The sequence below is a fragment of the Cololabis saira genome, chromosome 6, assembly GCF_033807715.1.
Source record: "Cololabis saira isolate AMF1-May2022 chromosome 6, fColSai1.1, whole genome shotgun sequence".
In the NCBI taxonomy this organism is placed as follows: Eukaryota; Metazoa; Chordata; class Actinopteri; order Beloniformes; family Belonidae; genus Cololabis; species Cololabis saira.
In genome coordinates this window covers 21,327,723-21,348,204 of record NC_084592.1, presented here as the reverse complement: position 1 = coordinate 21,348,204, position 20,482 = coordinate 21,327,723, and the positions used below count along the sequence as shown (strand labels likewise).

Here is a 20,482-nt window from a genome sequence, read left to right as displayed (position 1 = left end):
TCACCATGTTTCTACCACGGCCCTCGTTTAACAAACCGGGATTTTCCTGTTTTTAAGTTAACAGTTTCTGTAATTAAAAAAAAAGTATTTTGTCAAGGTGGGGGAAGTGGAGGCATAGTTGGTTGCAGTCTGCAACTTTGCCACTAGATGTCACTGCTGTGTACAACTTGATAAAGGAAATGGTCCCAGATTCTCATGAGTTACTGATAAAAGTACTTCCTATTATCAGATTGAAAGAGAGCTTTAAAATATATAAGGTAGTTGGGACTGTTTTGTCTTCCGTCTCGCAGGCTTCACACGTTAACAGTATATGATGATATAGAAAATTCAGGTGAATTGCATTGGCACCATTGCAGCTCTCCTTAAAGTATTAAGCCAGATAAATAACCAGTTGTGCTTTGTTCTGAATGCAGTTTTAAGGGCGGGAGGGATCAAGGGAGTGTCCAATATCAAAATAAATCAGGAAGCATTGAAGCTGCTTCAACATCTCAATTTGATCAGCTTTTATTGTGGCTGCCAGTTCTGGGTCATGAAGAAGAAGACGACCTCCAGATCCTCACCGGTTACCGCCGGTAACGGGTCTATCGGCTCAAACATGCCACGACCTCACGTTCAAAGTTCCTTACAGCTTAAAAGATTTCTGTTGGGACACACTAGACAACATTAAGTTGTCATTTAAAAAAAAAAGAAAAAAAAAAAAAAAAAAAGACTACGGTAATCTTGCAAATTCTTTGTGTAATTTCAGGATTTTGTAAAACAATCCAACATTTAACGTGAAAAAATTGATGTTACTTTGTGTATTACATTCCTAAACGCAGTGAAAAAGATGGCACTTTATCAAAAGAAATTAATGGAAACAATATTTTATTACTTTCTAACTAACTGGTTACAGTCTATTAAAAAAAGAAGAGCAATTAATACATTTTTCAGTTTTTTTTCGTAAAGACAAAATGACTAGATTTGCCTTTACCGGTAATTGAAATAAAAAGAACTGACGAATGGAGAACGTACAACTACAGCCAACTAAAGAAAAGAACTGAAGCTTCCAACAAACAGCTGGATATCTTCCAAGTGATCAGGCGTTCTGATATCAAATTACTCAATAATTGTTAGGACAGTGGAGCACATTCCCATAAAAGCCAGTGAGCAGTGTTTTCTCAGTCCGGAGCCACCGCAGAGTCACGTGGGCCTGCGGGGAATGCGTGCTTGGAGAACTGAAGGACCAGAAATAACAGTGGGCATCAAGGTGCATCCAGCTGCTCCAGTAAAGTTCTTCTTCTTTTCTCCAGCTCTCCTTCGCTCAGCTCGCTGCCTGATGTATCCCAGCCGCCCTAGTCGTAAACACAGATCAATGAAGACACAGAACAACTCAGAACCACCTCTCATCGTTCATCTACTCTATTAGAAAGTGGCACTAATGACAACTAACCTCCTCTTTGGCCGATTTCCTTTTAGGAGATTTCTGTTTAGAGTCTGAGCGAGATTTCCCTCGAGATTTGTCGTTCTCTTTGTCCTTCTCCGCATCCTTTTCGCGCCTCCCATCACGCTCTCGGCCTTTCTTCTCATTATCAGAGTCTGGCGATGCCTGTTTGTCACAGTTATAAATGAGTAACAAATATTGCACACCACTAAAATTAGAGCCCACATGCTCCCCGCTCCCTCCGCATACGTACAGACTTGTGGCGCCGTTTCTTGCCTTTCTTCTTGTGCTTCTTGGACTTCTTATAGCTTCTCTCTGGTTTTAGTCAGAAAACACATGAATGCATATAGATCTGCACTTCTTCCATGCAGCGATTCATTGATCCATTAATGATTAAAAACACTCACCGGACTCTCCACTAGTTGAGCGGTCTGAGGGAGATTTGGACTGCGACCTCTTCTTCTTCTTGTGGTACTCATCATCTTCAGACTCGGAGCCCTGTTAAAACAAATGAGTAATTCAGAGATTAGCTGGTTTTACAGAATAGAAATGCCTTAATCGTTTGTCCAAAGTGATGATCAAAGAGGTGACGAGCTACTGACTGATCGAGAGCGGGATCGTTTCCTGTGGTGCTTCTTGGACTTCTTGGAGTGCTTCTTCGTCTTAGAATGGTGATGTTGGCATTCGTGCTGTAATAGATAAAAAATAAATACATAAGTTTGACATCATCAACGTCAAGATTGACAAATGATGGATGTTATGAAAGCCTTACCTCCAGGACATGTATGAAATCTTTGAATATTCTCTTCCTCTCCGACTCCAGAGTCACATCTTCAAAGGCAGCTTCCTTTAAGAATCTGTCTCTGACCTGAAATAGTCAGATGTTGTACATCACAAACCACTTAAGAGAAATCAGAAGTGAACGGTGGAGAGATTAGCCGCCGGTACGTACGCCCTCCCACGTAGACTCCGGCTCCAGCGGCGGCGTGGCCTGCTTCAGCATGTTCTTGAACGCCGCTTCTTTTCTCTTCATCTTGCGGGCTTCCTCCTTCTCTCGCTCCCTCTCTCTGGCTTCAGCCTTCTCCAGTAACTGCGCAGAGAAGGTTGTAATCCAGTTAATCTTTTTCTTTCCTTTTAAATTCCCTCAGGAATAGTGGAGACAAGTTATGATTGAAGGACTGACATGTTGTCAGCAGCGACCCAGAGGCCTGCACATCCACAAGGACACATTTACATATATTTAAAGACATATCTATCTGTTTTCAGTTTGTAGCAGCAGGAGAACCAGTCACTTAGATCTTTACTAGATACATGCTCAAAACCTTGTGTCCATCTGCCTCTGGTGATGAGAGACTCATTCAAAAAAAAATGCACCTGATGCGACCAAAAACCAAATTCTAGGAAAACAAACAAAACTGCAAGGTGCATTAAGATGCATCATCTAAAATATGAGCAACCTCTCTGTGTTACTCCAGCTGTGTAGATACACGCTCCACTTTATGAGGTATTACACCATACAGTGGGGGTGCGTTTTTGTAAAATCAAGAGTCTTACAAAGAGTCTTACGCTGTTGAAAGCCAGCTTTATATTTCCCGTGTCCAGCGTGGTGGCTCTCTTGTCTGAGCTGATGACCGACCCGAAGTCATCAAAGGTGGTGTTCACCTCCACCAGAAATCCTTTGTCCTGGACAGAGAGAGACGCAAAGGGACCAATTACATAAATAATATCAATTTACCAGGTTTGGTAAATACAGGGTTTATACAGCAATCCTTATGTTAAATTTAATACCAATTTAATACCTTTTTCACTACCTTCAGATTTTTTTTAAAAACTGTCACAACATTAAGTGTTAATCATGGACCTTTTAACATTAATACAGATTTTGACCTATAGAACACTATACAGAACAGATTTATAGACTCATTGATGTTGAATAGATGTTTCACATTTATTTCACTTTGTGAATGACAATAAAATAGACTGATTAAAATGTAAAAGGTAAAAAATAATACCAATTTAAAAAAAATAATACCTCTGACAGTGAATTTAACACTTTTAATGGCCTTAAATTTGGCAATTTTCATTTATCACTTTTTAAAACCCCGCGGAAACCCTGAAATATTAAATGCCCAATATCAATTTCCTTTTCACAATCTTACCTTCAAAATATCTTTGATTATTCGTTTTTCGTCATGGTAACGGGCTTTCAAGTCCTCCACATAGAATTTAAAAAGGTCCAAAGGAGTAGAACCTGTAAAAGAGATGATGTTCATGTTAACTATAAACAAAGCCCAAGTCATGAGATCACAACAAAACATGTCAAAAACAGATTAAATAAATATATATCGGGGCAAATACGTGTATCATTGGTGATTGTGTGAGATGTATAAAGCACAGCAAGGTATTTAGACAGCATGAATGTCTGCTGCTGTGCATGTTTGAGCTGTGAGTTCATGTCCTGCTGCAGTGTGCATGTCACATCCACGTGCTCGGTGCAGACATGTGTGAGCACATGTGCGGCGGCCCGCGCTCCTACCAGGCTGGCCCAGCATGTTGGCGAAGCGCATGTCTGAGCTCAGGGTCGGGTACATCTCCATCCAGGAAGACATGGAGTGAAGCTGGCCGTGGTCGTGGAGCTCATCCAGAAATTTCTGATGCACAAAAGAAGGCATCAGCGATTATTATTAAACAGCATGAGACGCACATTTAGGATATTTTAGTGTTTTTTTTTAATGCACATCCTTTGTCCTTAGTCCGCTCACCTGGAAGGACTCTCTGTTCTTGCGCTGCCGTCTTCTCTCCCTGAGAAGAGTCTTCTGTTTCTCCTCTTCCTCCTCTTTTTCCAGTGCACGTATGTGCTCTTCGAAACAAATGAGGGCATCCTCTTTGTCCATATCTGCCAGCACGGGAGGACACATTTTAGACACGTTCACAGAGACCTGAACCTGTGGCTCTCACAGTAAAGGTGAGGTCAAAACTGTGTTTTCGCTTCAACAGTGAAAGAATAAAAAGACAACAATAGTCTCTCATACTCTGCAGCTCCTCGTCCTCTGCAAAGGTAGGGTTGTCAAGCAGGTACTGCTGAGCCTCGGACCAGGTGGTGCGGTACGTGACGTTGGCCATGTTGTCCAGAATGTTTTTCAGCGCCTCCCAGTTTCTCTTTCTCAGCTGCTTGGCTTGTTCCTGGGTAAATTTAAAAAAGTCAGTGTATTGATCTCATATTGTTGTGATGGATAAATTGTTTGGTTCACTGTAAAACAGAGCCTCACCTTCTCTTTTTTAGCAAGGTAGAACAAAACATCTTCATAGATCTCCAGTCTGTCTCTTTCAGGAACACAACTCCACACCTCAAGTTCACTGAACATCTGCTCGGCTTTCCTGGAGCAGGTACACACACACACACGCACACACACACACACACAGATGAATACACGTGCCAGTCTGGAATATTTCCACACGTCAACACGGTCAGCCACAAGAGGGCAGCATTTCACAGGCTGAAAACACATTGGTTGTTTCTGCACTGTGTAAGTCACCACATGAACACAAAATCAATCTGATTAAACACACAACAACTCTGATAAAAGCTTTCGTGATGTCTGCTGGAAACATTTCATTTGGGAAGCCAATGTAAGGAGGCGCGTCATCACAAGCCCTGCCATCCCTCTCCAACTGCCTGTTGTGTTTCATCCCAGATTACCGGCCGGTGCCAGCAGAACTCTGGAACCGGCTCGCTGTCAAGGTCGCCAGTACATCGTCCGTCATGGTGACTTTCACCCGTATGTTCAACCAAAAGAGCTGATGAATACGATTATTACACACTGCACCAATCCGGCTGCCATAAATACTGTATTTAAAACAGTAACAACCTATTTCCGAAGGTAAAAGTCCTTGCTGTGTTTTTACGGGTGAAAACAAAAACCTGAGCTATTTCTAAATTTGAGTCAGACATAAAAGCTGTTCGCTGCAAAAAGAAATCAAACTTTCAAACCACAATTTCCCAAACGTATGGAGACTAAATGCTTATGTGAACTTCAGCAGCTTGACAGGATCTAACAGATCAGATAACCCGGTTAAGTGGAACGCTGCACTGCTGTGGCTGCACGATGGCCAACAAAGACCGGGGATGACCCGTCACTGATCCGGCCCCAATAATCAAACTGACAGTTCAGAGAAACACAAAAATCAATCAATCATGGCACAAACGAGCATTTATTAAGATCTCTCTTGTACTTACTTGTATCTGGTGGTGGACGTCATCTTGTCGTGGTTCTCCAGGAATCTCTGAAACGTCTCTTTGGACTCCTTGTATTTGATCCTGGCCTCCTCCTTCTCTTCTTTCTCGGTTTGGACTTTGTAGGCGTTGAAGGCCTGTTTCTTTTCACTCAGTTTAGGAAGTGCACTGTTGACAACGTGAGCAGTTGGTTAACAGAGACGAGCGCTGCCATCGCCTGCTGCTGCAGTGTCTACAAGCCGAACCTGTCCCTATAGATTATTTTACCTGTAGCGAGGATCATTGATGATCAATTTCATGGCCTGCTCCCAGGAGGAGTTGGATGACACACCCTGCAGAGAACAGCATCATAACATGACAACGTCAACAAAACGTTTCTTTTGTATACCGACTATTCCAACACATTTAAAAAATAATCAGTGTAACTTTAATGCATAGATGGTTTTTGCTGGAAAAGTCCAAAAAATGAGAAGATGAACAATAAGCTATGCTGCTGTGGTTCCTTTACAGTCAACATATTTTCTTAATTACTAATGGGTGCTGGGTTAAGAGGTGTGGAGTGGCAATAATTCAAGAAGTGCCACTAAGGACTTATATAAGCGCCCTTTCAGCCACTTGCCTCTCTCAGGGAGCAACTGCTTCATCTATTATGAACCGATTCCACCGCACGCCTCAGTCTTGTCAGTTGCCACAGTTATTCTGACTCACTGAGGCATGCCACTTTCTCTCAGTGTCTTAATCCCAGCCAACCCTGTGCCTGTGATCCAATAAAGCTAATCATAAAGACGGAGCCATTAAGATCTTGAAGGAAATGGCAAGCAATCTCGGAGGAGAGCTCTGTGCACAAAATTAAAAAGCACCTAAATATAGCAGCATTCAAGGTGGCTGTTGCTTTGCCGCCTTGCAAGCAAACGCACAATATATCCCCAGCAACAAGACGTTGAAGCTCAGACCTCCCGAGGGCTTAAGAGGGGAGGGAGAGGGATTAGATCAAGATCCAAATGCAAAAATGTGATAATAAACACCATCAGAGACTGAGATGGTTCAAGTAGCCATAAAAACACACCTTGCTTGTCGTACACAACAGAATAACACAGTAATTCAAAGAAACATTTCCTTTAAAGCAAATGAGGCTGAAAGTGTGGACGTTTGTGGCTTGCGTGCAAATTAGACAAAAAAACTAATTAAAATCTTGTAGGATACTTAATTTCATCCCAATACCCAACTCACTGATGAATCCAATTTTATACACTAAAACAAAGATTTCAAATAGTTCAACATATGACGTAAAAAGCGGCTTTATGCAGAGACCTAATCAAAACAGAAATGAACATGATTGCTGATTGGTGTCCTGCAGGGACACGGCAGCACGAGCCGACGGCCTGACTCACCTTCTCCTTCAGCAGCTCCTTGAACGCCTGCTTAGCCTCCTCTTTTGTGTTCCATTTGTACGTTTTCTTCTGAATCTCAGGCAGCTCTTCCTTTATGACTTTCACACTGGAAGAAAAAACAAAAAACAAAAACTGAACCCGAGCTGCCCTTGTGTGAAGCATTAGAGATGGTTAACATCCATCCCATCCAGTGACCTGCATGAAGACACATTAAACACTGAAATATACATTTTCTCGTTTACAAGTGTATTAAATTATTAATATAACTAACTGCAAGAACATAAATCCAAAGCAGCTCCGACGTCACTGTCTGACTTTAAAATTCTTGTTGCCAATCTTTGTGTACTATTTCCTTGCAGCGGAGATTGCGATTCATTCAAATACAGACATTATCTAGGAAAAATTGACTTTTAATTCATGAATCTGCTTTACTGACCTCTATGAAGCCCGCACAAGCATCTACCTGGAGGATCACTACATCGATTTAACACGGTGTAAAAACCTAGAAATGACTAATTGATATAACTGACATGATTGTCAGTCCTCACCCTCGAATGAAACAATTTATTTTCAGTTGATCAAGTGTCTGCTTTCATCTGAAAACAAAGGCACATATATATATATATATATTGATGCATCTGGAGGTTTAATGTAAGAAGCACTGTTCTGGGGGACAGTGTCATTAACTACAACCACTCACTGCTTTTACCTGGGAGACACCTGGCAGCGACAGAGCAAATGTATCCAACTTTTACCACTGGTCTAGACTCATTTGGCATCTTGTCGCTCAGGATCACCCTCCCGGTTTACAATTTTTTTTCTTTGGGGGGAAAAGTTTTAGGCAAATGTTTTACTCCTGTAATGGATTTTGACAGAGATGCAGGGACCTGGTCTGATGGAAGCATTTCTGATGTGAGGGGACAAGGCAGATCCAAAACTCAAATAACTTGAGTGATGTGGTCAAATAAGGACTTCATTTTTTAATTATTTATTAAGTTTGGACATTGAAGTACTAATTTAACAGAAACTCTACTTTTTGCATCCAGCAGCAAATTAGCAGAGTAATATGCGCACTCTGCACTCCTCTGGACGACTAATTTTCCGTAGAAGCTGCTTAAATTGGTTGAACTGTTGTTGTGATGCATCACTCTGATTGACAAAGCAGCTTCAGATCAATGCTGCCAGTAATATAAATGGAAAAGAGTGGATTCATTAATCATCTCTCCCATAGATTTATATTTCAGTTCATTTAACATTTCTGCACTACGCAATGAACCACAACAGAGGTCTAAATGGAAAAGGTCAAGCCCCCTTTCATTTGTTGTCCTGTTGAAGGGACAACTCCTCCCCCCTGAATATAACTGAACCAGACAGCACTCAGTCTGTGGTGTCTAAAGCATCAAAAATACATTTGAAAAGCTCGATATCACTGTCTCAGACAGAAATCATGACTATTTTCAGTCTAGCAAATTAAAAATGCCAACCACATCACTGCACAAAGCCAAGCGTTCTCCTTGTGACTAAACATTAAAGACGTACTCCTCGACTGAACTGCAGTTGGCTATAAAACAAATTAGAAACATCGAACTAAGAGACGAGTCACTGAAACTCATCTTACTCTGTGCACATAAAAAAGAACTGCGATAGATGGGCACAGCCGAACCCTGGATTGAATTACAGCTGACGGTGTTCAGTCCTCACTGACTTTTGTTGGTAACCTAGGGCAACCAGTGCCCTCAATGAATAAAAATCGGGTGCGTTTTTACCAAATGGCCAGAAATGTCAGTTGGGTGTCGTCTTTTTTTTTTTTTTTTTTAAATGCCATCTGTGGAGGACACCTCAGGTGACACAGTAACTTTATCACAGGCTCCTGTTTGCATAACAGAGGAGAATTTCGTTGGCATTTTCCGTTCAGGTGTTCTGGATGTTCCCCCTCACGTACCAAACATGACTGAAATCCACAGGAATAGATGATCATTATGTCAAGATACACATTTTCTTCTGTGCAATGTGAAGTTAATGGTTTTACCGTCATGAAACTAAGTAACTAATAAGATCTCAAACCAAAGAAACAATAAGTGGTTCAAGTTTTTCTTTAAAATGAGCCCCATAATTCTATTATCATTTTTTAATGTATCTTTTTACCTGGGTGCGCTCTCTGTGACAACTGAGCTCTCGGTGGAAACCGCAGGTGCATCCTCTGTCTTGACCTCAGCTGTCTGATGCACAGTCGCCTGGGACTGGTGTTCCTCTGAGACCGCTGCCGCTGTCTCCGCCTCCAATACTGTCACCATAGTAGCTGTATTATCTACTTGCACCACAGGAGCTGCAGTAGTCCCTGGGGCTGCTGTCTCTGCCGTTCTGGAATCAAACCATGACAATAAAGCCGTGGTTCTTGATCATATGAATATCATGGAAAGAGTTAATTTTATAAAAACTCAAATGTATTTTTGTTTTTCATAAATGTTGACAATGCAGAAAGTAACTCCTACCCATTCTCCTCTGCTTTGATCAGAGCTGAAACAGACAAAAAGAGATCACCATGAGGACTCACATTTCCATTTAAAAACGAGCGAGACCAAATGAGATCAATCAACTTATGAGGCCAACATGTGTTCATTTGTGCTTCTGGTGATGCCCGGACTCACTCATGCGTGGAGTCATTCACTAAACGTGCCAGCAGATGGCCGTTCATCATGCTCTTAAAAGGTTCATGCAAGGCTGACTGCTGAACATCAGCCCCGCTTTCACACACAGATTTGACATCATGAGCAGCAGCTCTTTTACCTTCCAGATCCTCCAGCTCTTTGGGTTTGGTCCATCTAGACTCCTTCGTCTGAGAGTTGTAATAATAAGGCTTCCCAGTGTCTGACTTGTATTCCTTCCAGGGGCATTTAGACAGCATTTGCTGAAGGGGTTAAAAAAAATGATAGGAAAGTCAGATATGAGCGACTTGCTGAACATAGAGAACTACTGCTATTTTAGCATATGTATGTATATATATATATATATATATATATATATATATATATATATATATACATACATACATACATACATACACACCTATGAAAATACCTATCAAAAATGCTATATTTCTTGTTTGACTTTTTTCTTTGACCTTAATATACAAGACTGCCTTACACTTAACCACCAAATACAAAGTATTTCTCAGCCGACAGCATATTTCAATATGAAATTGATGGGGGAAAAATGATGCAGAGTCACAGGTCTATTACCAGAAGTTAAATATGTTTCATAAAGGTTTGTACCTCTGCAGGAGACTTGAGTTCATCTGGTTTCTCCCATGTGGACTGCTTGGTCTCCGTGTTGTAATAATAGGTCTTCCCATCCAGTGATTTGTGTTCTGTCCACAAGGACTTCTGAGGCAGGAAAAAAACAACAGGCACTCTAACTCAACTGTTTTGGTGTAAAACTACTTTACTTACTGGAATTATTGTTAAAGTTTCATAGTTCCTGCAAGACTGTCTGGAGTCATCAAGTTTTCCTGTTGTAAATATGCACTAAACAAACCTTCTTTGTCTGTTCTTCTTGTGGAGATCCATTTGTAGTAGTCTGCCGGCACAGAAGGAAAGAAAAATTCACCAAGTGCAGTAGACGTCAAGAGAGAAGACAAGGCAAGTTTATTTTTAGAGCACAGTTCAACAACAAGGTGATTGAAAGTGCTTTAAGCCTGAATTATGGTTCTGCGTTAAATCAACGCAGAGCCTACGACGTAGGGTACGCGTCTACGCGGGAGGCTCTCCGTAGCCTAAGCCGTCACTGACGTGCACCTCCCAAAAATTGTAACTACGCGTCGAGGCGACGCAGACCCAACGCAGAACGAGAGGGCTGTGATTGGTTTGCTTGGTAGCAATGCATTTCTGGTTTGTGAAGCAGTCGTGAACTTTCAGGGCTCTTTTCTTCGTGTGTATGAGATTTTTTTTTTTGGGGTTGCTTTGGTTTTTTGCACAATAGTATCTTTGATTCACTGTGACCGGAAAAGCCGGAAGCTAAACAAAGTATCAACTAGCGCTCTGGGGGGGTATTGCACTGCGGCGAAATGGAGTGACGGAGAAGTCCGAAGGGTTCACGACGGCGTCACGGCAACGGCGTAGGCTCTGGTTGGTTTAACGGATGAACTTTAAATCAGGCTTTACAAAGACATTACAACATAAATAAAGAGCATGATTTTAAAATTTTAAGAAAACGTTTTGAGAAGTACCAGTGCATCTCTTGAGCTTTACTCAAAGGCTGCTGAGAACAGGTGAGTCTTCAGCCTGGATTTAAATACACTGAGTGTTTCAGCTGATCTGAAGCTTTCTGGGAGTTTGTTCCAGACATGTGGAGCATAGAAGCTGAATGCAGCTTCTACATGTCTGGTTCTGACTCTGGGACCGGATCCAGATGACCTGAGGGGTCTGGGACGTTTATACTGGGTCAGGAGGTAACTGATGGATTTTGGTCCTAGAACATTCAGAGCTTTATAGACCAGCATCAGATCTTTAAAGTCTGTCCTCTGACGGTCAGGCAGCCAGTGTAAAGACCTCAGAGCTGGACTGATGTGGTCCACTTTGTTGGTGTTAGTGAGGACTCGAGCAGCAGAGTTCTGAATGAGCTGCAGTTGTCTAACGGATTTTTCAGGTAAACCTGTAAAGATGCTGTTACAATAATCAAGCTACTGCATGGATTACTTTTTCCAGGTCCTGCTGAGACATCAGATATTTTAACCTTGATAAGGTGATAGTAGGTTGACTTTGTTATTGCCTTAATGTGTTTTTCCAAATTTGGGTCAGAGTCCATCATGAACCCCGGATTTCTGGCCTGGTTGGTGGTTTTTAGGTGTATAGATTGAAGCTCTGTGTGACCTGTAATCATTTCTCTTTGGCTCCAAAGACAATTACATCAGTTTTGCTTTTGGTTTAGCTGGAGAAGGTTCTGGCACACCCAGTCATTAATCTCCTCAAATCATTTACCCAGAGCCTGTACAGGGCCTCATTCTCCTGGTGACATTGTAATATATACCTGTGTGTCATCTACATAGCTATGGTAATTTATTTTGTTGCTCTTCATAATCTGTGCCAGTGGGAGCATGTAGATGTTAAACAGAAGAAGTCCCAGGATGGAACCCCTTATAACATCACGATTAATACATGTGAAGCAAAAATAAACAAACTGAAGCACTTACAGATGTTCCAGGGGCAGGTGCTGTGAGGATAAAGACAAAAATAAATCAAAACCTGAACTTGAAATAAACATAAAAGAGAATGAATGATTTGTCTCAAATTTAAAATCTTACCTGCTGAGTCAACACCAGGCTGTAAAATAATAAAACAGAAGAGACCAATCCATTGGTGACTTATTTAAATAAGAAACATTAAATAAATCAGTACCACAGAAAGATGTACAGGACACCTTATCCACAAAGGATAGAAAATGCTAAAGGGTTCCAACAAAATATATGACCTTGTACTTTAAGACAACAACGAGAACAGACTCCTAACTCTTTTTTATCCAAAAATCCCATCCATGGTCCATTATACTCAATGGTATACACATTACTCAATACTTTTTTAGGAAAAAACATAAGTTATAAAAAGGTAAAGGACACAAGTGCACACTTTCATTCACAGTAACATGCAGCAAAACAAACATGAAACACATTAATGTCACTCAGCAGACATTTTGAACTGGATTTGACCTACTATATTTATGTTTTTAAACTACATCAAATCAGGGATTCAAATGTGCTTTTTTAACACCAGTTAAATTATTGGTTGTGGAAACAGTTTATTAAGCTTCTAACAGCTTGTGGTGCATTTCAATAAAAGTGAGGAGAGATGAGAATTACCGGTCCTGTTGGTTGTACATTTGCAGCGGGGATGCGAGGGGGTATCATCATCCCTGGTATCATGGGTGGCATCATACCAGGCATCTAATAAAAGAAACAACATGAAATATTCATTTGACATTTTCATGCAACCTGAAGCAAACGCAAGTATTAAGACACAAAATGAGAAATGGTGATGGTGTGAAGCTGGCGTGTAAACAGGGAGAAGGTGATGATGCAGCAACTTGTGATCTGTGCAGCAACGGCATACAAGACTACAGCCACTCATCTCCATTTCTGTTGCTAGCCCTCGGTACAAAAAACACTTTCAAACTTACTTAAAATGTAAACAAATATCTGTCAATGGGGGGAAAAAATTATTAAGAAGATAAGCTATCTTTAATCAATTATCATCTCTTTAAAACTAATGAGTGAGAAGATAAAGTACAACTTTATTTGGGCCTAAGATCAAAGTAAACAATTAATTCCTTCAGAGGACAGATTTATAACAACTAAAACATGAACCAGACCATAAAATGAAAACACACTTCTGTCATTTCCATACTGAGACACAAAGCTAAACAGGTTGGAATGGGAGTTTAAAGAAATTTCCTTAGTCGTCATTTGGGGAAATTAATGACCAATTATTGCCAGAAAAAACTGTTTAAAGTGTAAAATGACCTACTTCGTTTAAACAAGGAAAACTAGAGAGACTCCGAGCTAAACCTAAACCAACTCTGTCAGCCCCATGAACCTTGCTTTATTCACTTTCAATCAAGACGTGGGTGGGTGGGGGGACGGCTCCCACTCTCATACGGTTATTCATTTCTGTTTCATTGTGAATGTCACGTTGTGTAGAGCAGGGTTCTTCATGCACGTTGTAGATTTTGCTATAATCTAACTCTGGCTGAAATTAGTGGACCATTGACAGACTTGTGTAGACCTCGTTGACAAGACGACAGCGATCCAATCATCTGAATCAGGAGTGTGGTGGAGCTGGAGGAGCTGGCAACATCTATAACATGCAGGACAGTTGGCCCTGAGGACCAGGGGGGAAGAACACTGGTGTTGAACGTTGCTCCTCAAATAGTAGTGCCATAGCTGAGGGTTGGGCAGCTGTAACTCCAGTGTTTGCACTCCCTGCTCAATTTTTGGTTGCCTCACCTCCTGCAGCGTTTCTTTACTTCCTCACACCACCAATCTCAGTACAACTAGCTTTGCTTTGCTTTTGGAACTAATCCAAGTTCCAGGTGGACGGAACCACCTGCAGCTCAATATCTTGAAGACGAAGGAACTGGTGGTGGACTACTACAAGTATCTGGGTGTCCACATAGACAATAGACTGCACCATAAACACAGATGCTGTGTTTAAGAAGGGTCAGAGCCGACTGTACCCCTTCAAGAGGTTCAGATCTGTAAACGTCTGCAGACGCATGCTGTAGATGTTCTATCACTTGGTGGTCTCCAGCGTCATCTTCTATGCTGTACTGTTCTGGGGAAGCAGGCTGAAGGCAGCTAACACGAACAGACCACAATTTCATCAGGAGAGCGGGCTCCATCCTGGGTGTTGAGCTGGACTCGTGGTGGAGGTGTCAGAGAGGAGGATGCTGAGGAAGCTGCTCAGTATCATCAACACCTCTCACCTCCTCTAATGCCACAATGACGTCCTGTCAAAGCACCTGCTGGTGGTGGTGGACTGAAATCACCAAGATGCACCAAGGAATGCCACAGGAGGTCTTTCCTACCTGTGGTAATCAAACTGTATAATTACTCCCCCCATTTGCAGGAAGGATATATAATTAACGGATTTATTCAATTTCATGTACAATATTATCGGACTAAAAGGATTGCACTCCCTGATGGACACTTTTGCAAAGCGGAAATCACAAAAAAAAAAAAATCCAGTAATTATGCACATCCCTACCAACATGATTTACAGGAGAAAGAACTATGAACTCTGAGCAGGCATACCTGTCCCATTGGTGGTGCCGCCATTGGCGGCATGATGCCTGGAGGAATTATACCAGGTGGCAACGGAGTCATGCTGGGAGGTCGCTGTCCCATAGGAGGCATTCCCATGGGAGGAAAGTGAGGCGGTATTCCCGGTGGTCCCATCTAGTCAAAAGAAAAAAAAAATCAAGTCAAATTAAAGTTGAAATAAAAATCTAATAAAACGAAATCCATCAAACAGTTGTAGTTCTACCTGGTGTTGGAACTGAAAAAGACTGAAAAGCTAATTTTCATGAACATCTCTGTCACTGACTTACAAAAGGGGGCGGTATGGTTGAGGGCGGTACACCTGGATAAGGTGGCGCTTGGCTTGGGGCACTATTAGCCTCCGATGAAGACTGTGATAAATAAGAAACACCACATAGAGTTAGTGTAATCACAGGCGTCACTAGTAAGGGCTGTGGTCTAATGTGGTTAAATAAGATTTTATTTCTACAGTTTTACAGTCATCATACTTGAGATTAAAAAAAAAAAAAGAATCTTCTTAAATCACGATAAAGTATATCTACAGTAATAGTCTGGATGAGAAGGAACCAAATACATTTCGCATAGTTATTAAAATCCAAAGGGCTGCGTGAACAACTTCTCAATAATTTATTAAATGCATTATTCCAACATGGCAATAAAAGCATACTGGATAAAGTTCTATCAATATGCCTCAAGACAAGCGTAATATAAGACCATGAACTGCAGCCAGCATGGAGCAATTCATCAACCAATACCACTCCAGTTCATGGACAATTTCTGTTAATATAAACAAGTTACATCCTTTATCAAGTTCATAGGCCTTTATAAATTCCTAGCGCTCTATTTCATGCGATTATCGGGTGACTGCTAAGTCAGCATTCAAACTTTAGTGATAATTTTTCTCTTTACTTTTCTTCTTACATCTTCCGACATTTATCAGCATCCAAGTAGTTCATCATTGCATATTCAATCACCATGTCTACCTTCAATAACAATGTCTACCTTATACTGCTTCACCTTTTTTTTTTTTTTTTTTTTTTTTTTTTTTTTTTTTTTTTTTTTTTAAATTGTATACATGTTAATAAGAGCTGTCATTTGTCTATTAACTGTACAGTGAGCGAAACAACCGGAGTCAAAGTCCCTGTCTTGTTTGACCCGACTTGGCCAATAAACCCGATTCTGATATAAAATATCACCCCTATTAATAGGAAAGAATGTATAGGAAAAGTTGGATTTCCAGGAAGATTATTTTCATACTGGAATGCATTAAAAAGTTGTAATTAGTGACGACTCTAGTGTGTATGAGAGAAACTTCATTGTCAACCTAGTGTCAACACCTGCACAAGGAGGGGGGGGATACATGCATACAAGTATCTACTACACCATGGTAAATAAATAAAAAAATAATGAAATAAATAAATTTTTCCCTTAGTAATCCCACAATGGGGAAATTTTAGTTTTTTGATTGATTGATTGAAGAATTTATTAGAAGAATTGCATAGGATCAGGTACAGTTTCATGACAGTACAGATTCGCTGATACAAAGTCAATTAAAAGGCATTATTCCAAGAAAGCATTACACTTGGAGACCTTTTTTAATTCATATAACATTGAATGACATACAGGAAAGAAGCAAGTACTTTGTAGGGAAGATTGTAAAAAAAAAAGAAAAGGGGGGAATTACTGTTATTTTGCACCGAAATAATAATATATCGTATTAAGTAATACATCATTACTATTATGAAGTTATGAAGACGAAAACAACCCTAAATATTTAGTCTAAAGTCATAATGTTCCTGTCTCCACAGTGACACTGTTAGTAATGGAGGATCGGGCTCCGTCTAAACTCTGAGACAGAAATGTAAAATATAAAGCCAGTCTATCCAGATAGCAAACTACGCCTTTAAAAAATCCAACCCTAGTCCTATTTAAAAAGTATAACACCTTATATTTCATTCATTTTGGAGTTTTAAATGAACATTTTGTTCCAGGTCATAGTCTGTACCGAGAGTGTGAGTGTATGCCGCTGTATTAGCTCGATGCTAACACATGCTAACCCGCGCTCCAGGACACGAAATCTGTTTCTCCCGGAGGAGAACGAAAAGAGAGAGCTGCTCGAGAAGTTGGTGACTTAAATATTTGTGTTATTGTTTCCCGTGTGGTTATTGCTGGTGCGTTATTCTTTTGAGGGACCACACTCACCATGTTGACGAGCAGTCAGACTCTCCGAGAGCGTCGAGCACCTCGCAACAACGAGCCACGCGATTGGCTCAAATCGCTCCGGCGCTCAGAGGTCAAGGGTCAGGGTTCAAGAGCGTCACTCCGCGTTACAAATGCGCAATCCTGCGCAGTCTCCAGAGGACGGGACGTCACTGCTCCATGAGCAGAGCTGGGTAGAGTAGCCAAAAGTTATGTGAATTACTAGCTATAAAAGATTGTTGTCTTGACTCAATTTCCAATATTCAAATTAAAAAATCGGTCACCTACTTGGGTATCAGCATAGAAAAAAATGAGTCCCAGAGATGTTCTAATAACTTCAATCCAATAATAGAAAAAAACAAAAAAGAAGTTTAATCTATGGCTTTTATGTGATTTATCTTTAAAAGGCAGGATCCTTCTCTCAAAGGCTGAAGGAATATCTAGATTAATTTATGCTGCACTGTCTTTAGGTGTAGATAATCCTGTGTGTAAAACGATAGACAAAATATTATTTGATTTTGTTTGGAAAAACCGTACGCATTATTTGAAAAAATCTGTTTTAATGAATGAGTACAGTAAAGGTGGTCTTAATTTTTTAGATTTCACCACACTAAACCACACCTTTAAAATTAATTGGATTAGACACTACCTCAAATGTCCAACCTCCCTGTGGAATTTCATTCCTCATTATATCTTCTCTGCAATTGGTGGTCTTAACTTTCTATTGCTCTGCACTTACAATGTGGACAAAATTCCTCTCAAACTCTTCATTTCATAAGCAAATGTTACTGGCTTGGTGTCTAATCTACAAACATAATTTCTCGCCTCACACATTTTTTATCTGGAACAATAGATATATTCTATATAAAAACAAGTCTATTTTTCTCAAACAGTGGTTAGTTAATAATATTTTGCTTTTGAGTCAATTGTTTAATCAACATGGGCATCTCTATAATTATGTTGAATTCATTCAACATTATGGAATCCCTGTTACACCCAAGGACTTCTCTGTTGTTTTTGATGCTGTCCCCTCGGGGGTTATTTCACTTTTTAAAGATCTCAAACTAAATAACAATTGCCCTGTATTACTGAATGTAATTGAAACTACTGTTGGAAAAATTTGTTTTTCTTGGAACACTAAGAACAAAAACAATATGGCCGGGTTTCCCAGATCCAACCTCTCTTAAGGATTTAAGAGAGGTTCAAAGAAGGTTTGAACTAAGAGAGAACCCTAAGATACGGGTGTTTCCCAGATGACTTCTTAACACCGTTCTTTAGTTTCGCTCTTTCAGACGCTCTTTGGAGCAGCTGTCCGGTTCTGAAACCAAATGAATCGATGCCAGGCAAATCGATCACCGATCACTATCAGCGCATTTTCACACGCAGCACTGCTGCCTAACGCACTAATTCCCTGCTGCCTGTGCGTTATAATAAAAAATTAAGATGATAAATATAATTCAATGACCCTTTTTCATCCAAACGGTGCGTTACTCCGTTATTTCTGGCTACAGTGAGGCTTTTTTTCCCCACACGCAGAAACCGGGAGGAAACGGGGTGGGCGTGTGTGTGCGTTCAAAAACATGAGCCAAGAGAAGGCGAGTTTCGCAAATCGCAACGTGGAATTACAGCAATCCCTGGTTTTTCGCAGGGGTTATGTTCCAAAAAGAACCCGTGATAAGTGAAATTCTTTTTACAATTATAGAGGGCTTCAGATTGCAGAGATCATCCCCGCCTCGCACGTATTCCTCCTCTTCTGAATGATGCGGCATCCCGACTCGCGCTGTATACAGCGCGAGTCGGCAGGTGGGTTTTTTCAAGAGAAGAAAATAGTTATGGGTCGTTGTCTTCGCTCTTTTTTCTTCTGGGCAAAAAGATTCTTTAATATAAACCGACACCATTGATTATATTTGAGACTGTAATGAACGATTCATCAAAGGATCTCGTTCTTCAGCTGCTGCTTCCCTGTCATCACATAGGTGCGCTCGGGCTCGGGCACGGCGCAGGTGTCACGGCTGCCTGACAGCCCGGTCCGACAGCACGTCCAGGGGATTGAAGTGCTGACGCACGAATGCGTTCATAAAAACAGTTCTGCTTCGCGCACGGCGATGCGGTTGATTTGCAGCGAGAACATGCTGTATAGCAGCCAAATTATCAAATAAATGATATTCATGATGATCGTTTTATTTGTGCGTAAAGCATAAAGCATATACAGGAACACACTTGTTATTCCTTATTTTTCTTTTTTTTCCCCCTTTGCTGTCACCAATAAATGCAAAACAATATAAATCTAAAGTATAAAATAGATCAAAATTTGTGCGGGGTGCATTGTTTTAATATCTCATTGCTTGGTGTGATATTGTTTTGCCTGACGCGGCTGGATCTGTGAGTCTTTGTTCACTAAGATGGTTGTAAAGACTGGGTCAGAAGCATCTTTCATTTCCTTCTTAATGAAAGAGATACTTAAGCTAAGAGCGACTCTGGGAAACGCGATTTTCTTTCACAGGCTCCTTAAGAAGGTTTGAAAGAAGTCTTTCGCTGTTAAGAACTACTTAACTGATCTGGGAAACCCGGCCGATCAGTACACCTTCTTCACTATCTTACTGGTCTTCTTTTGTTGGAAACATTAATTGGGAAAAAGTCTGGCTATTACCACAGAAGTTTTTCCTAACTAATAAAGTCAAAGAGATTTCCTTTAAAATGCTAAACAGATTCTATCCTACCAATCATTATTTACAGAGACTTAAGAAAGACATTGATGTGAGTTGTACTTTTTGTGGTTTTCCCAATGAAACACTGATTAATTTATTTTGGTCTTGCCTGTACACAAAAAAACTGTGGAGTAAATTGTCCCGCTTTATTTTAGATCACATCTACCCCCAATTTAATTTGTGCTGGAGAAATATATTGTTTGGATATATTGAATTTGACAGGAATCTCAACTGTAAATTTTATTTGATCAATTTGCTCGTTATTTTAACTAAATTCTATATCCACAGATCCAAATTTTTAAATAAAAAGCCGAATTTTCCGGAGCTGTCCGCATATATCAAACAATACATATTCTCCATATCTGATTCTGTAAATAAAAAAGCTGTTAAAACTTATGACCTTTGTAAGCTATATAAGATATTTGTTTAATTTTTTTTTCTTTGTCAATGACTAATTCCCCTGGCGTATTTGTGACTGTATAATTGTGTAGTTTATGTTGTATACACATGTCTGATGTTGCTCTCAATTCAGTGTATACTTATGTCTTTTGCTTCAATAAAGTTGAGAAAAAAAAAAGAGTAGCCAAAAGTTGTACTCAAGTAAAAGTTCTGTTACTTCAGAATAATATGACTCAAGTAAAAGTAAAAAGTAGTCATCCAAATAATTACTTGAGTAAAAGTAAAAAAGTTCTTGGTGAAAAAACTACTCAAGTACTGAGTAAT

At 40.3% G+C, this 20,482-nt stretch overlaps 1 protein-coding gene across 4 annotated transcripts; it reads right to left on the bottom strand.

The window, feature by feature from the left end:
* Positions 1-847: 847 nt before the first annotated feature.
* prpf40a (PRP40 pre-mRNA processing factor 40 homolog A) lies at positions 848-17,108 on the bottom strand. 4 transcript variants are annotated; one of them, XM_061723623.1, is made up of 26 exons: positions 17,055-17,108; positions 14,847-14,990; positions 12,897-12,980; positions 12,345-12,363; positions 12,234-12,253; positions 10,580-10,621; positions 10,318-10,428; positions 9,833-9,953; positions 9,538-9,562; positions 9,191-9,439; positions 7,046-7,151; positions 5,922-5,986; positions 5,658-5,822; positions 4,690-4,798; positions 4,453-4,603; positions 4,183-4,316; positions 3,957-4,071; positions 3,580-3,671; positions 2,975-3,103; positions 2,373-2,510; positions 2,193-2,288; positions 2,023-2,109; positions 1,828-1,918; positions 1,674-1,735; positions 1,430-1,585; positions 848-1,331 (listed from the first exon to the last, which is right to left on the bottom strand). In XM_061723623.1, exons 1-26 carry the CDS (start codon positions 17,055-17,057, stop codon positions 1,242-1,244), a joined length of 2,604 nt encoding a protein of 867 aa, XP_061579607.1. In that variant the 5' UTR covers positions 17,058-17,108; the 3' UTR covers positions 848-1,241. The 4 variants fall into 4 exon arrangements, with proteins under 4 accessions (XP_061579607.1, XP_061579608.1, XP_061579609.1 ...); XM_061723624.1 differs by having other exon boundaries at positions 2,987-3,103; XM_061723625.1 differs by having other exon boundaries at positions 9,191-9,406.
* Positions 17,109-20,482: the final 3,374 nt, after the last annotated feature.